This window comes from Notolepis coatsorum (assembly GCF_963971535.1).
Source record: "Notolepis coatsorum genome assembly, chromosome: 15".
NCBI classification, from domain to species: Eukaryota; Metazoa; Chordata; class Actinopteri; order Aulopiformes; family Paralepididae; genus Notolepis; species Notolepis coatsorum.
Genome location: NC_140179.1, coordinates 64,538,845 through 64,556,344, shown reverse-complemented (window position 1 = coordinate 64,556,344; position 17,500 = coordinate 64,538,845). Strand labels below are relative to the sequence as shown.

General features: G+C 44.3%; 1 protein-coding gene across 1 annotated transcript in view; it reads left to right on the top strand.

Moving 5' to 3' along the window:
• The window catches only part of LOC311241636 (hepatocyte growth factor-like), a 59,381-nt gene that overhangs the window by 7,709 nt on the left and 34,172 nt on the right, over positions 1-17,500 (top strand). The window contains exons 2-4 of the mRNA XM_084330512.1: positions 4,372-4,546; positions 12,524-12,636; positions 17,483-17,500. The exon at positions 17,483-17,500 is cut by the window's right edge and continues 97 nt beyond it. Of these exons, the coding sequence (XP_084186638.1) occupies positions 4,372-4,546; positions 12,524-12,636; positions 17,483-17,500 (306 nt within the window). The remainder of the gene's footprint in view (positions 1-4,371; positions 4,547-12,523; positions 12,637-17,482) is intronic.

The following is a 17,500-nucleotide window of genomic DNA, read 5'->3' as shown; positions in this document are numbered from 1 at the left end:
AAATGGCATTACAAACACGTTTCACTTGCTTTATTTCACATTTCTGAGTAAAACCAGGCCAGTCGAGCCAGACGTAACAGCCGGGAGAGACTTTTAACCCAAGATGACGGTGAAATAGAGAGTGACATAGACGTGAGCCTGTTCTCCATCGCCGGAAACCAAAGGGAAGAGCGTTTTATATGCTGGGATTAACGGGTCATAAAGAAAACTTGGCCAGTTTCCAGGAATATAGATAGACACACGGAATTCTGCCATAAATATACAAGAAAATGCTATTTCTGTCAGAAAATGTGTCATGCATTAGGAGCTGCATAGCTCTACAGTACATTTAGGGACACGGGGTAACACAAAGAAAAAGTTTGTTTTTATTTATTGGCATTTTAAGATACAGTCTAGATACAATATGGTAGCATTGGTTTGTAGGGCATACCAGGTTCATATCATTACTGAGTTGGAGAGTGGACTTGGAGTTTGCAAGGTCAAGGATCCGGCCTGGTACCCATAGAGACCGTAAAGGGATGATATCTCTTGTCTTAATGCATGCTGAAGTTCCAGACCGCGTGTGTCTGTCTGTGAGTGAGTGAGTGAGTGAGTGACTGACTGACTGACTGACTGACTGACTCACTGAGTGACTGAGTGACTGACTGACTGACTGAGTGAGTGAGTGAGTGAGTGAGTGAGTGAGTGAGTGAGTGAGTGAGTGTGTGAGTGAGTGAGTGAGTGACTGACTGACTGACTGACTCACTGAGTGACTGACTGAGTGACTGACTGACTGACTGACTGACTGACTGACTCACTGAGTGAGTGAGTGAGTGAGTGAGTGAGTGAGTGAGTGAGTGAGTGAGTGAGTGAGTGAGTGAGTGAGTGAGTGAGTGAGTGAGTGAGTGAGTGAGTGAGTGTGTGAGTGAGTGAGTGAGTGAGTGAGTGAGTGAGTGAGTGAGTGAGTGAGTGAGTGAGTGAGTGAGTGAGTGAGTGAGTGAGTGAGTGAGTGTGTGAGTGACTGAGTGACTGAGAGAGTGAGAGAGTGAGTGACTGAGTGACTGAGTGACTGAGTGACTGAGTGACTGAGTGACTGAGTGACTGAGTGACTGAGTGACTGGGTGACTGAATGAGCGAGCACACGTTTGCGGGTTTCTGCCCGAGTGTTTGCAATCATTCTTTCTGCCCATCGATTTGTGCCCTTGTGCGAGTTATGGGGTACATAGTTGACACATCATGAGGAAGGGCCTCTCAACTCTTCTGTAATGCTCCCCAAAATAGTTTATTTAAAGGGGCTATAAATGGTATTTTTCTTTTTTAAATAAGTGTTAAGTAAAGTAGCTCTACATTCCGACAGCCATCACTGATATAGAGCGTCTGGTCAGTAACATGGGTCTCCCAGTCCCTCCACTCTGCAGTAAACAGCCATCACTGATATAGAGTGTCTGGTCAGTAACATGGGTCTCCCAGTCCCTCCACTCTGCAGTAAACAGCCATCACTGATATAGAGTGTCTGGTCAGTAACATGGGTCTCCAGTCCCTCCGCTCTGCAGTAAACGGCCATCACTGATATAGAGTGTCTGGTCAGTAACATGGGTCTCCCAGGCCCTCCACTCTGCAGTAAACAGCCATCACTGATATAGAGTGTCTGGTCAGTAACATGGGTCTCCCAGTCCCTCCACTCTGCAGTAAACAGCCATCACCAGGGAGCGAAATTAACTTTTTGACTCACCGGCCAGTGGCGGGTAGATGGGAAGAATCTACCCGCCAAGCATATTTCTTACCCGCCAACTTTTTTTTGATAAAACATTTTTTTATTGTTATTTTATATACAATTTTTTTTTTAATAAAATATATATATTATATAATCATACTTGTGATTGTGTTATCTGCAAGACATCGCCACCTCGCTGTCTGCAAACAGCTCCACTGTCTGTGTGTATACTCGAGTGGCCTCCAGCTCCAGCAAGGATTCTCCGGGGGTGCAGCTGGACCCTAAACGCTACATTCAGCATGCAAAAGAATTCTCCGGCGCTGCACCTGGACCCTAGTCAGCAGCCCTCACTCATGCGATGTAAATCAGGGACTCGAATACGCATGTTGTTGTTGTTAGCCACATTGATGCCAGGAGCTTTCTGTAGCTACTGCTGGATGGCGTTGGGACAACGCCTCAGTGAACTATTTCGTTTACTGCGACATTTCGTAGTGACTAGTTACCTAGCCAACGGAGGTATTATGCACTGGACTATTGCTGATGGATTTGTTGATGTCGGGAGCTATCCGTAGCTAGCCGGCTGGATAACGTTACACAATGCCTCAAAGTCATGTATTAAACTAAGTGAATAGTTGACTGGGTCATTTTGTAACGGTAGCTAACGTTATCTCACGAAGGTCCCACACTGACTAGACTAACGTCACGGTGAGGCAATAGCCTCTGTTTACATGCAACAGGTGAGGAGGGGGTAGCAGCAGCAACAGTGCGCGGTGCGCGCTTCATGTGTGCTGAGACAGCGAGTGAGAACTCCGCTAAAGAATTGGATCATGATTTTCGATTTTCACATGACTATTTGATTGAGCGCCACACGGCGCTCAGACGTCTCAGTGGGAGGCGCCAAACGTAAAAACTGAGCGCAAATGGCGGGTGGCGCTCTCTAGTTTCGGTCCCTGGCCATCACTGATATAGAGTGTCTGGTCAGTAACATGGGTCTCCAGTCCCTCCGCTCTGCAGTAAACGGCCATCACTGATATAGAGTGTCTGGTCAGTAACATGGGTCTCTCAGTCCCTCCACTCTGCAGTAAACAGCCATCACTGATACAGAGTGTCTGGTCAGTAACATGGGTCTCCCAGTCCCTCCACTCTGTAGTAAACAGCCACCACTGATACAGTGTCTGGTCAGTAACTTGGGTCTCCCAGTCCCTCCTGCTCTGCAGTAAACAGCCAGATGATATAGAGTGTCTGGTCAGTAACATGGGTCTCCCAGTCCCTCCACTCTGCAGTAAACAGCCATCACTGATATAGAGTGTCTGGTCAGTAACATGGGTCTCCCAGTCCCTCCACTCTGCAGTAAACAGCCAGATGATATAGAGTGTTTGGTCAGTAACATGGGTCTCCCAGTCCCTCCGCTCTGCAGTAAACAGCCATCACTGATATAGAGTGTCTGGTCAGTAACTTGGGTCTCTCAGTCCCTCCACTCTGCAGTAAACAGCCATCACTGATATAGAGTGTCTGGTCAGTAACATGGGTCTCCCAGTCCCTCCTGCTCTGCAGTAAACAGCCATCACTGATATAGAGTGTCTGGTCAGTAGCATGGGTCTCCCAGTCCCTCCACTCTGCAGTAAACAGCCATCACTGATATAGAGTGTGGTCAGTAACATGGGTCTCCCAGTCCCTCCACTCTGCAGTAAACAGCCACCACTGATATAGAGTGTCTGGTCAGTAACATGGGTCTCCCAGTCCCTCCACTCTGCAGTAAACAGCCACCACTGATATAGTGTCTGGTCAGTAACATGGGTCTCCCAGTCCCTCCACTCTGCAGTAAACAGCCATCACTGATATAGAGTGTCTGGTCAGTAACATGGATCTCCCAGTCCCTCCACTCTGCAGTAAACAGCCATCACTGATATAGAGTGTCTGGTCAGTAACATGGGTCTCTCAGTCCCTCCACTCTGCAGTAAACAGCCATCACTGATATAGAGTGTCTGGTCAGTAACATGGGTCTCCCAGTCCAATCCCCACCCACCGGCTTTCCCACCCTCTAACACTGCCAATTGTGTTAGTATGACGGCCGGCCAAGCCGGTAGCAACGCTGAGAGCTGGGCTCGATACCAGCGTCTCCTGCGTTAGTGGCGAGCACCTTGCCCACTGCGCCACTCAGCCGCCCTCCTCTTCATCACTTGAACATTAAAGGAGAGCTGCCTTCCTCCTCATGACTTGAACACCTGTCTGTGTTTCACAGTTTGGCTCAATGCCACTTAAAGGGGGATGTGCGTAAAATCGATTACAAACTTCTAATACTAAGTAGGTAGTTACACATCAAAAGAGCATCTGGGCTAGGCAAATATCAGTAGAGAAAAGAGTAAATGAACACTATAAATGCCACGCACATTTATGTTAACCTGGCAAAGATTCGTAGAGGTATGAAAAACATGATCTATAATAAAGGTGTACGTATAGAGTTTATAGTATGCTTGTGCGTTATGACCATTTCCCGTGCCCTGGTGGGATTTATGATAATTTCTCATGTCCTCGTTTGAGTTATGACCATTTCCCATGCCCTGGTGTGATTTATGATCATTTCCTGTGTCCTGGTGTGAGTTATGACACATTTCCTGTGTCATGGCGTGAGTTATGACCATTTCCTGTGTCCTCTGGACTCTCCTCTCCTGTATCAGCGGGGTGTTGTAGGCGGAACCAGCAGACGCTGCAGAGGTACGAGAAGACCGAAGGCTCGTGGCTGCGGTGCGCCAGCTGCCCCCAACTCCCTGTGGTGCGGAACAGCCGCTCCCTGGATCACTGCGCCCGCAAATGCAGCAAGGGCAAGAAGGGGAGGAAGTTCGTCCCCTGCCGGTGAGTTATCGCTGTGGCCAGTGGTGGCTGGGGAGAGGCAGGGTTACCCACAGGGTGGCTGGCACGGCCAATATACAGTAGTCTCCAGTTCAATATACAGTAGTCTCTCCAGTTCAACATACAGTAGTCTCCAGTTCAACATACAGTAGTCTCTCCAGTTCAACATACAGTAGTCTCCAGTTCAACATACAGTAGTCTCCAGTTCAATATACAGTAGTCTCCAGTTCAACATACAGTAGTCTCCAGTTCAACATACAGTAGTCTCCAGTTCAACATACAGTAGTCTCTCCAGTTCAACATACAGTAGTCTCTCCAGTTCAACATACAGTAGAGTCTCCAGTTCAACATACAGTAGTCTCTCCAGTTCAACATACAGTAGTCTCCAGTTCAACATACAGTAGTCTCCAGTTCAACATACAGTAGTCTCCAGTTCAACATACAGTAGTCTCTCCAGTTCAACATACAGTAGTCTCCAGTTCAACATACAGTAGTCTCCAGTTCAATATACAGTAGTCTCCAGTTCAACATACAGTAGTCTCCAGTTCAACATACAGTAGTCTCCAGTTCAACATACAGTAGTCTCCAGTTCAACATACAGTAGTCTCTCCAGTTCAACATACAGTAGTCTCCAGTTCAACATACAGTAGTCTCTCCAGTTCAACATACAGTAGTCTCTCCAGTTCAACATACAGTAGTCTCTCCAGTTCTGTTCAACATACCGTAGTCTCTCCAGTTCAACATACAGTAGTCTCCAGTTCAACATACAGTAGTCTCTCCAGTTCAACATACAGTAGTCTCCAGTTCAACATACAGTAGTCTCTCCAGTTCAACATACAGTAGTCTCCAGTTCAACATACAGTAGTCTCCAGTTCAACATACAGTAGTCTCTCCAGTTCAACATACAGTAGTCTCTCCAGTTCAACATACAGTAGTCTCTCCAGTTCAACATACAGTAGTCTCTCCAGTTCAACATACAGTAGTCTCCAGTTCAACATACCACATTTGTGCCTCCCTCCCCAGTGATATGGACCCTATGCAATTTGCATACAGGACAAACAGGTCCACCGACGACGCGGTCTCCCAGGTACTGCACAGCACCCTCTCGCACCTTGACCGTCAGAAGGGGGGCTATGTGAGACTGTTGTTCATTGACTACAGCTCAGCGTTCAACACCATAGTCCCCACCAGACTGGTGGACAAGCTGATCGAGCTAGGTCTGAGCTCCGCCCTGAGCGCCTGGGTACTGGACTTTCTGAGCGAAAGACCCCAGGCGGTCAGGGTGGGGGGTCAGACCTCCAACACCATCACCCTGAGCATCGGGTCCCCCCAGGGCTGTGTTCTGAGCCCCCTGCTGTACTCACTCTACACACACGATTGTGTGGCCAAGTTCAGCTCCAACTCCATAGTGAAGTTCGCAGACGACACGTGGTGGTGGGGCTGATCTCGGACAACGACGAGAAGGCCTACCGGGAGGAGGTTGAGGTACTGGAACGCTGGTGCCAGGACAACAGCCTGCTCCTGAACATTGGTAAAACCAAGGAGCTGATTGTGGATTATAGGAGAGGACAGCAGGAGACGCACACACCACTGATGATTAACGGGGCTACCGTGGACAGGGTGAGCAGCTTTAAGTACCTGGGGGTCCACATCTCAGAGGACCTGACATGGTCAACACACATAGACACAGTAGTAAAGAAGGCGAAACAGCGCCTCTACCACCTGAGACAGTTAAGGAAGTTCAGAGTATCGGGGAAGATACTCCAGTCCTTCTACTCAGGAGCTGTAGAGAGCATCCTGACCGGAAACATCACTGCCTGGTATGGAAACAGCACGGCACAGGACAAGAAGGCCCTACAGAGAGTGGTGCGCTCAGCCGAGCGTACCACGGGTATTGCACTACCTCCCCTGCAGGTTCTATACAACAAGAGGTGCAAATCCAGAGCCTGCAGAATAATGAAAGACCCCCACCACCCCAATAACAGCCTGTTTCAGCTGCTGAGGTCAGGCAGACGCCTGCGAACCCCAGCTACTAGGACAGAGAGGCTTAGGCTTAGCTTCTTCCCCCAGGCCATCAGAGTCCTGAACAATGAACATTGAGTACCACAGAACACTGAACTATCCACACATAAGCACACATGAGCACACACACGACACGCACGCTGTGCACGCTCACACACTAGCAGCCACTTTAACACTTCAACATGAGCGGGCACACACTCATGCGCACACACTCACACTTATTGCCAAAAGGAAAAGCCACTTTAAATCAGTATTAGCAACAGTAACAGTGTATTGCACTACCAAAGCTACCTAGCATGTCCTATATGCTCTGTAAATAACTATGTACAGATACCGATTTTGATGTCACACCATGTTACCTGTTACCTGTTATTGCACAATTTTTTTTGTATTGGATTCTATTATATGTTGTACCCACTATATTGCACATCGTTGCGGGCAAGACCACCCGCATTTCATTGTATACTCGTATGCCATGACAAATAAAACTCTTGACTTGACTTGACTCTTGACTTGACTTGACTACAGTAGAGTCTCCAGTTCAACATACAGTAGTCTCTCCAGTTCAACATACAGTAGTCTCCAGTTCAACATACAGTAGTCTCTCCAGTTCAACATACAGTAGTCTCTCCAGTTCAACATACAGTAGTCTCCAGTTCAACATACAGTAGTCTCTCCAGTTCAACATACAGTAGTCTCTCCAGTTCAACATACAGTAGTCTCCAGTTCAACATACAATAGTCTCTCCAGTTCAACATACAGTAGTCTCCAGTTCAACATACAGTAGTCTCTCCAGTTCAACATACAGTAGTCTCTCCATACAGTAGTCTCCAGTTCAACATACAGTAGTCTCTCCAGTTCAACATACAGTAGTCTCTCCAGTTCAACATACAGTAGTCTCTCCAGTTCAATTTACAGTAGTCTCCAGTTCAACATACAGTAGTCTCTCCAGTTCAACATACAGTAGTCTCCAGTTCAACATACAGTAGTCTTCAGTTCAACATACAGTAGTCTCTCCAGTTCAATTTACAGTAGTCTCCAGTTCAACATACAGTAGTCTCTCCAGTTCAACATACAGTAGTCTCCAGTTCAACATACAGTAGTCTCTCCAGTTCAACATACAGTAGTCTCCAGTTCAACATACAGTAGTCTCTCCAGTTCAACATACAGTAGTCTCCAGTTCAACATACAGTAGTCTCTCCAGTTCAACATACAGTAGTCTCTCCAGTTCAACATACAGTAGTCTCTCCAGTTCAACATACAGTAGTCTCTCCAGTTCAACATACAGTAGTCTCTCCAGTTCAATTTACAGTAGTCTCCAGTTCAACATACAGTAGTCTCTCCAGTTCAACATACAGTAGTCTCCAGTTCAACATACAGTAGTCTCCAGTTCAACATACAGTAGAGTCTCCAGTTCTACATACAGTAGTCTCTCCAGTTCAACATACAGTAGTCTCTCCAGTTCAACATACAGTAGTCTCTCCAGTTCAATTTACAGTAGTCTCCAGTTCAACATACAGTAGTCTCTCCATACAGTAGTCTCCAGTTCAACATACAGTAGTCTCCAGTTCAACATACAGTAGTCTCCAGTTCAACATACAGTAGTCTCCAGTTCAACATACAGTAGTCTCCAGTTCAACATACAGTAGTCTCTCCAGTTCAACATACAGTAGTCTCTCCAGTTCAATTTACAGTAGTCTCCAGTTCAACATACAGTCGTCTCTCCATACAGTAGTCTCCAGTTCAACATACAGTCGTCTCTCCATACAGTAGTCTCTCCAGTTCAACATACAGTAGTCTCTCCAGTTCAACATACAGTAGTCTCTCCAGTTCAACATACAGTAGTCTCTCCAGTTCAATTTACAGTAGTCTCTCCAGTTCAACATACAGTAGTCTCTCCAGTTCAATTTACAGTAGTCTCCAGTTCAACATACAGTAGTCTCTCCAGTTCAACATACAGTAGAGTCTCCAGTTCTACATACAGTAGTCTCTCCAGTTCAACATACAGTAGTCTCCAGTTCAACATACAGTAGTATCCAGTTCAACATACAGTAGTCTCCAGTTCAACATACAGTAGTCTCCAGTTCAACATACAGTAGTCTCTCCAGTTCAACATATAGTAGTCTCCAGTTCAACATACAGTAGTCTCCAGTTCAACATACAGTAGTCTCTCCAGTTCAACATACAGTAGTCTCTCCAGTTCAACATACAGTAGTCTCTCCAGTTCAACATACAGTAGTCTCCAGTTCAACATACAGTAGTCTCCAGTTCAACATACAGTAGTCTCTCCAGTTCAACATACAGTAGTCTCTCCAGTTCAACATACAGTAGTCTCTCCAGTTCAACATACAGTAGTCTCTCCAGTTCAACATACAGTAGTCTCCAGTTCAACATACAGTAGTCTCCAGTTCAACATACAGTAGTCTCCAGTTCAACATACAGTAGTCTCTCCAGTTCAACATACTAGTGTTGTCAAAAATATCGAAGTATCGATACATATCGATACTGAATATTTAAAACGGCTTCGATACTCTTTTCCCGAAATACCGATACTTTCTGCAGTATCGGTACCAGCTGGCGAGTGTTCTACAGCAAGTTGTTGACAACGCTGTTCAGAGCGTGCTTGCCCCTCCGGCTCCTCCGAGTCCAGCCCTCCCCCTCACAGAGCCATCTTCAGTTAGTAAATAAACATTTTAGCAGTGCCAGCGCGGATCTCCATAAATAAATGAAAGAGGTTCGTGACAGCTGCTCTTTCAACGTCACTGTGACTGAAGCATTAAACCATTAACTCTAGTTTAATACATGATACGTTGTCTACTGATGGCGCATAATATCAACAGCTGATTCGTTGTAACGTTACAGCTACCAGCTAACGTTAGCTACTGCTAGCAGTTAGCTCCGTTAGCTTAGCTGGCCACCGTTATAAATACTGCATGGAAACGGAGTAACGTTAACGTTTAAACGTTATGTCGAGGTCATACAATACTACAGTCGACATAAGGTTAACGTTACCCTGTTTCCATCAAGTGTTTAAATAGCAGCAATCTTGTTGAAAATGTAACGTTACTAAAATGCTCCGAGCATAGCCTATCTCCCTCTCTCTCTCTCTCTCTCTCTCTCTCTCTGTCTCTCTCTCTATCTACCGCTACCTCTCTCTCTCTCTCTCTCTCTCTCTCTCTCTCTCTCTGTCTCTCTCTCTATCTACCGCTACCTCTCTCTCTCTCTCTCTCTCTCTCTCGCTCGCTCACTCACTCGCTCTCGTTATCGTTAAATAAAAATCGAAACTGTTACTAACTGTAATACAAACAGTTCAGTTTGTCAGGTACATGCAACACAGATTACAGTGTTTACATCTGTCTGCTTGAGAAAATACCATGTTCTGCATTTGCAATAAAAATGATTGAAGTGAGATGAACAGTTATTTTTAAATGTGTGATCTAAAGATAAACAAAGGGTTTTAAAAGTGTTATATTTATCTTCTCTTATAGTACCAGACTCGAAGCTGAGGAGAATCAACCAGCAACAAAAGCTAAATTTGTTCATAAAAAAAAATATATATATATATATATTTTTTTTTTTTTGGTATCGAAATGGTATCGAAGTATCGATACTTTTCAAGGTATCGTATCGAAGTCGAAATTCCAGTATCGTGACAACACTACAACATACAGTAGAGTCTCCAGTTCAACATACAGTAGTCTCCAGTTCAACATACAGTAGTCTCTCCAGTTCAACATACAGTAGTCTCTCCAGTTCAACATACAGTAGTCTCTCCAGTTCAACATACAGTAGTCTCTCCAGTTCAACATACAGTAGTCTCTCCAGTTCAACATACAGTAGAGTCTCCAGTTCAACATACAGTAGTCTCCAGTTCAACATACAGTAGTCTCCAGTTCAACATACAGTAGTCTCTCCAGTTCAACATACAGTAGTCTCCAGTTCAACATACAGTAGTCTCCAGTTCAACATACAGTAGTCTCCAGTTCAACATACAGTAGTCTCTCCAGTTCAACATACAGTAGTCTCCAGTTCAACATACAGTAGAGTCTCCAGTTCAACATACAGTAGTCTCTCCAGTTCAACATACAGTAGTCTCCAGTTCAACATACAGTAGTCTCTCCAGTTCAACATACAGTAGTCTCTCCAGTTCAACATACAGTAGTCTCCAGTTCAACATACAGTAGTCTCTCCAGTTCAACATACAGTAGTCTCTTCAGTTCAACATACAGTAGTCTCTCCAGTTCAACATACAGTAGTCTCTCCAGTTCAACATACAGTAGTCTCCAGTTCAACATACAGTAGTCTCCAGTTCAACATACAGAAGTCTCTCCAGTTCAATATACAGTAGTCTCTCCAGTTCAACATACAGTAGAGTCTCCAGTTCAACATACAGTAGTCTCTCCAGTTCAACATACAGTAGTCTCCAGTTCAACATACAGTAGTCTCTCCAGTTCAACATACAGTAGTCTCTCCAGTTCAACATACAGTAGTCTCCAGTTCAACATACAGTAGTCTCTCCAGTTCAACATACAGTAGTCTCTTCAGTTCAACATACAGTAGTCTCTCCAGTTCAACATACAGTAGTCTCTCCAGTTCAACATACAGTAGTCTCCAGTTCAACATACAGTAGTCTCCAGTTCAACATACAGAAGTCTCTCCAGTTCAATATACAGTAGTCTCTCCAGTTCAACATACAGTAGTCTCTCCAGTTCAACATACAGTAGTCTCTCCAGTTCAATATACAGTAGTCTCTCCAGTTCAACATACAGTAGTCTCTCCAGTTCAACATACAGTAGTCTCCAGTTCAACATACAGTAGTCTCCAGTTCAACATACAGTAGTCTCCAGTTCCTAACACATAGTGTAGAAACATGAATGGTGCCACCAGTGATTAGCAATTGAAACCGCTCTCCTCTTGTAATTAGCATATAGCTGGTTAAGGACTGGGTTCTGTCCTTGAAGTGTTTGCAGTTGAGAAGTCACTACAGTAGTGACATCAAGGTGTGTGAGGAACTGGAGACTACAGTAGTGACATCAAGGTGTGTTAGGAACTGGAGACTACAGTAGTGACATCAAGGTGTGTGTTAGTAACTGGAGACTACAGTAGTGACATCAAGGTGTGTGTTAGGAACTAGAGACTACAGTAGTGACATCAAGGTGTGAGTTAGGAACTGGAGACTACAGTAGTGACATCAAGGTGTGTGTTAGTAACTGGAGACTACAGTAGTGACATCAAGGTGTGTGTTAGGAACTAGAGACTACAGTAGTGACATCAAGGTGTGAGTTAGGAACTGGAGACTACAGTAGTGACATCAAGGTGTGAGTTAGGAACTGGAGACTACAGTAGTGACATCAAGGTGTTAGGAACTAGAGACTACAGTAGTGACATCAAGGTGTTAGGAACTAGAGACTACAGTAGTGACATCAAGGTGTGAGTTAGGAACTAGAGACTACAGTAGTGACATCAAGGTGTTAGGAACTAGAGACTACAGTAGTGACATCAAGGTGTGTTAGGAACTAGATACTACAGTAGTGACATCAAGGTGTGTGTTAGGAACTAGAGACTACAGTAGTGACATCAAGGTGTGTGTTAGGAACTAGAGACTACAGTAGTGACATCAAGGTGTGTGTTAGGAACTAGAGACTACAGTAGTGACATCAAGGTGTGTTAGGAACTAGAGACTACAGTAGTGACATCAAGGTGTGTGTTAGGAACTGGAGAAAAATAGCAGATTCCCACTCGAACACTCATGTTATGTTATGTTGTGTTGAGTTGTGTTGTGTTGTGTACATATATAAATGCATCTCATATTCTCACACACCCACAAAGCCTGCTGTATTATCTGCCATGTTATTTTTAAGGGTCCCCACACGTTTTTCCTCTCCGACCATATCAACTACATATTTGAGCCATTTATCGTTGGTTAATCTCTCAACTACTTCCTGTCTCCCTCTGCAGGGCCTTCAACTATGAGAAGCACAACAGGAAATGCCACTTGCTTGCCTTTGACCGTCTGACCCCCGGTGTCCAGACACAAGCCAACGTCAACTTTACACTCTATGAAAGTAAAGGTAAACCAAAAAGCCAAAAAGCTCTCCAAAGTGACATTATACATTCTCACTTTTTCCCTCCCCTCAGGTAGAAGCATTTGAAGCCAAAGTTTGGTGACGCTGGGAGCTTGTTTGTTTAGAGTAACGGTCCTTACGGCTATATTTCCGCTCCCCCTGCTACGGTCTTAAAAGGTCTTTGGTTTTCTGTTGACGCAATAAAAACCACCTCTCCTCCTCCCCTCCCTCGCTTTCCAATCGTTCCAGTGGCGAGAGGGACATGCGCACGGACACGAGGTGGGCCGAGGGGACTGTAAACAAGTACAGATCTTTGTTTACAGTCGAAGGTCGAGGCGTGTTCACGTCCGGGCCGCGGAATCTAGCACTTCAGAAGAATTTACGGCAAATTTACAGAAACTCACTGACATTTAATGAACTTCAGGGAGTCGCCTGCCTGTTTTGGTAATAAGAACCGAGCAGTGACATTCTGATTCACCATACTGTACATGGAGATGTCTGATACACAATACTGTACATGGAGATGTCTGATTCACCATACTGTACATGGAGATGTCTGATTCACCATACTGTACATGGAGTCTGATTCACCATACTGTACATGGAGATGTCTGATTCACCATACTGATTCACCATACTGTACATGGAGATGTCTGATTCACCATACTGTACAGGGAGATGTTTGATTCACCATACTGTACAATGGAGTCTGATTCACCATACTGTACACGGAGTCTGATTCACCATACTGTACATGGAGATGTCTGATTCACCATACTGATTCACCATACTGTACATGGTATATCAACTAATAAAGAAACTTGAAACTTGATGGAGATGTCTGATTCACCATACTGTACATGGAGATGTCTGATTCACCATACTGTACACATGGAGCGACTGATTCACCATACTGTACATGGAGATGTCTGATTCACCATACTGTACACATGGAGCGACTGATTCACCATACTGTACATGGAGATGTCTGATTCGCCATACTGTACATGGAGCGACTGATTCACCATACTGTACATGGAGATGTCTGATTCGCCATACTGTACAGGGAGATGTCTGATTCACCATACTGTACATGGAGCGACTGATTCACCATACTGTACATGGAGATGTCTGATTCACCATACTGTACATGGAGATGTCGCCATACTGTACATGGAGATGTCTGATTCACAATACTGTACATGTATATGTCTGATTCACCATACTGTACATGGAGCCTGATTCACCATACTGTACATGGAGATGTCACCATACTGTACATGGAGCGACTGATTCACCATACTGTACATGGAGATGTCTGATTCACCATACTGTACATGGATATGTCTGATTCACCATACTGTACATGTAGCCTGATTCACCATACTGTACATGGAGCCTGATTCACCATACTGTACATGGAGATGTCTGATTCACCATACTGTACATGGATATGTCTGATTCACCATACTGTACATGTAGCCTGATTGACCATACTGTACATGGAGCCTGATTCACCATACTGTACATGGAGCCTGATTCACCATACTGTACATGGATATGTCACCATACTGTACATGGAGATGTCTGATTCACAATACTGTACATGGATATGTCTGATTCACCATACTGTACATGTAGCCTGATTCACCATACTGTACATGGAGATGTCTGATTGACCATACTGTACATGGAGCCTGATTCACCATACTGTACATGGAGCCTGATTCACCATACTGTACATGGAGATGTCTGATTCACCATACTGTACATGGAGTCTGATTCACCATACTGTACATGGAGACTGATTCACCATACTGTACATGGAGTATGATTCACCATACTGTACATGGAGTCTGATTCACCATACTGTACATGGAGTATGATTCACCATACTGTACATGGAGTCTGATTCACCATACTGTACATGGAGCCTGATTCACCATACTGTACATGGAGTCTGATTCACCATACTGTACATGGAAAAAGCTGTCATTCAGCTGGGTGGTCAAACAAGTCTACTTCAACTTCAACTTCAAATAATGATTAACGAGCTAGGAACCCACAGGAACCATAACAGAGCATAGGAACCATATGTTAACAGAGCATAGGAACCATATGTTAACTCATTCTGCGCCATTGCTTAATGCGCCAGAGGGCGCTAGTACGCCATCGCTTTAATCAATGGGGAGACTGCGAGATTTGCGAGCGCTTAAAATATATCTTAAATTATAGCTATGGGTCTAATTAGGGCTGGGCGATATGGCCAAAAACGTTATCACGATAAAATAATAAAATTATTTTCATATCACTCGATATCAATAATTATCTCTGTCAAGTTTAATTAACTTCTTATGCCCAGCTGGCTATTAATAGACTCACTTTTTTGCTGCGGTAGAACGAAGTAGAACTCAACGTCACTACGAGTTGGAGAGCCGTCGCGTGTCGAGCCAACCCTTTGAGAAGCTTTGTGGTCCCGGCTTGAATTCTCCATGAATGTGTCCATAAATCCATTTAGTTAGATCCAACGCTGTCTGAATGTTTCGTAGAAGATTGTAAAAGCAGACACTAGCGTTTGTTGCTGCGCCGCTACGGAGGTACTTGCAGTTGCAGCACGAGCTTCACTGGTTCTTCTTGGCTGTCGGCTGACGCCACCACTCCTTTCCGACTGAATTCGCTTGCATTCAGTGTACTCTAACGGGTGATACTGTTTCAGGTGATGGAACATGTTTGTCGTGTTACCCGTTTTGGTTAGCACCGGTCTTCGACACATTTTGCAACGAATGCTGCTCTGATTCTTGTCCGACTTTTGAAACCCAAAATGTGTCCATATTGCCGACGTTGAAACACCTTTCTTATTTACATTTCTTCTACATTTGAGCTAAGGCTTGCGGTGGCCGTAGGGTTGTCGTCTCCTTCGCTGTCGCTCGAATTTTCGTTTATTTTCCTAACTAAGCTAATCTCCTCAGAATGATAACGAAACAAAACAGTAGCACATGGACTGCTGTGGTGCGTGAGCGCGTCATCACACGTAACATAGCTCTATTCCTGATTGGTTGTTAGTGCGTGTGCATGATATCCAAGCATGGAAAATAGATATATCGAATATTTGCGACCACGTTTCATGTTTATTTCGAGGAAATAATTTATCGCGATAATTATCGTTATCGTTTTATCGCCCAGCCCTAGGTCTAATACACTTGTCGATTGTCAGTGAGTTGCTTCCAGTCAACATGCACAAAACAGATAGTTTTTTCATCCGTACATTTCCGTTTTATACCATTTTGAATATGAGTATAGTTTTGGTGATTCTTAGTAATCCCAGGAAAAGACGCGATAATAGCCTTTTAGTGGAATACACTAAACACGTTGTCATTTTTCGCCTGATTATCGAATCTTCCTGAAATCAACGCTAGATTATCATTATTATCCTTCCTCATGCATACATGAAATGGCCCTCGTAGCGCGGCGCTCGCCCCGCCACCTCCTGCACTCAATGGTAAACAGCCACACACACACACACAGACAGCTACGATCGCGGTAGAAAGAAATATCAGATCAACGCAAGATTTTATATATAGAGTCCTTACCTGGTCTCTGATGTAATGCAAAAGAAATAATCCAATTATCTGACCGCCATTCCAAATACTGCTTGTGGAGGTCAGTCCCACATTGCCCGGCATTGCATATGAAGGGGGGGGGGGGGGCAGCATAGCGGATGTAACGTTGTAAAGGCTAGTCCTGCCGGAGTATTTAAACCCTGCCCGCACGGCTCAGATCGGCCCTGAAAAGAAACTACATCATTTCTAATAGAGTGCAATACCGGCTGGAAGGCGTAGGCGGCGGTATTTGCCCTTTTGCGAGCTCAGACCCATTCCCATGATAACATCAGGCTCGATGGATGAAAAATTAATGGATATAGCTAATAAAAGAAATAACGATTAAAACCCGACTTTTCTCGTGATTGGCGAGTTAACCCGACTTTTTCTGTGATTGGCGCAGAATGAGTTAACAGAGCTCTGTTAACTCATTCTGCGCCAATCACGGAAAAAGTTGTTAACAGAGCGTAGAGAACCCACAAGGAACCATAACAGAGCATAGGAACCATATGTTAACAGAGCATAGGAACCATAATGTTAACCCTTTCACTGCCACACTACAGAAGGTTAACCCTTTACTATCACAGTGTAGTGTCATAGTAAAAGGGTTAACCTTCTGTAGTGTGGCAGTGAAAGGGTTAACGGAGCATAGGAACAAGTAGGATTTCATGGATAGTTCCCTTTTAGAAGTCGAGGTCAGCAGGTAGAAGTATGTAGAAGCCATGCTGGAAGGATTTCCCTGCACACCAGGTCTGAGAGTAACTGCTGGTTAAATAACTGTTTAGTAACATTTAGTTCCTCATTAGTTCCTCTGTACGTAATCATTATTAACTATCACCTACACAGTAATAATAAACAATGTGGACTCTGTGACACAGTGAACTTGTCTTGTCTAGAGGCACTTCCTACTGTGAATGCTTTTAAAGGTATGCTACGACTAGCCCTTCATGAAACATGTAACTGTTTTTACCTGATGCTATTGCTGATCTGATTATGCTTCTTGCCACTGCACAAATGACCTTCTGTGTTTGTATTTGATTTGTATGTTTTTTGTTTAATGCCCTTGTTTTTATGTTGAAACTTGTTGTGTGCCGTGTTGGTCAGGACTGCCTGGAAGAAGAGATCTTTTATCTCAATGGGACATTCCTGGATAAATAAAGGATAACAAATTTAAATAAATAAATAAAAAATAAAAAACTGTGAGAATGAACGAATATTTTCCAATACTTTGTGCACCTTTGCCCCTCGTGCAGATTTCATAAGGGAGTGCC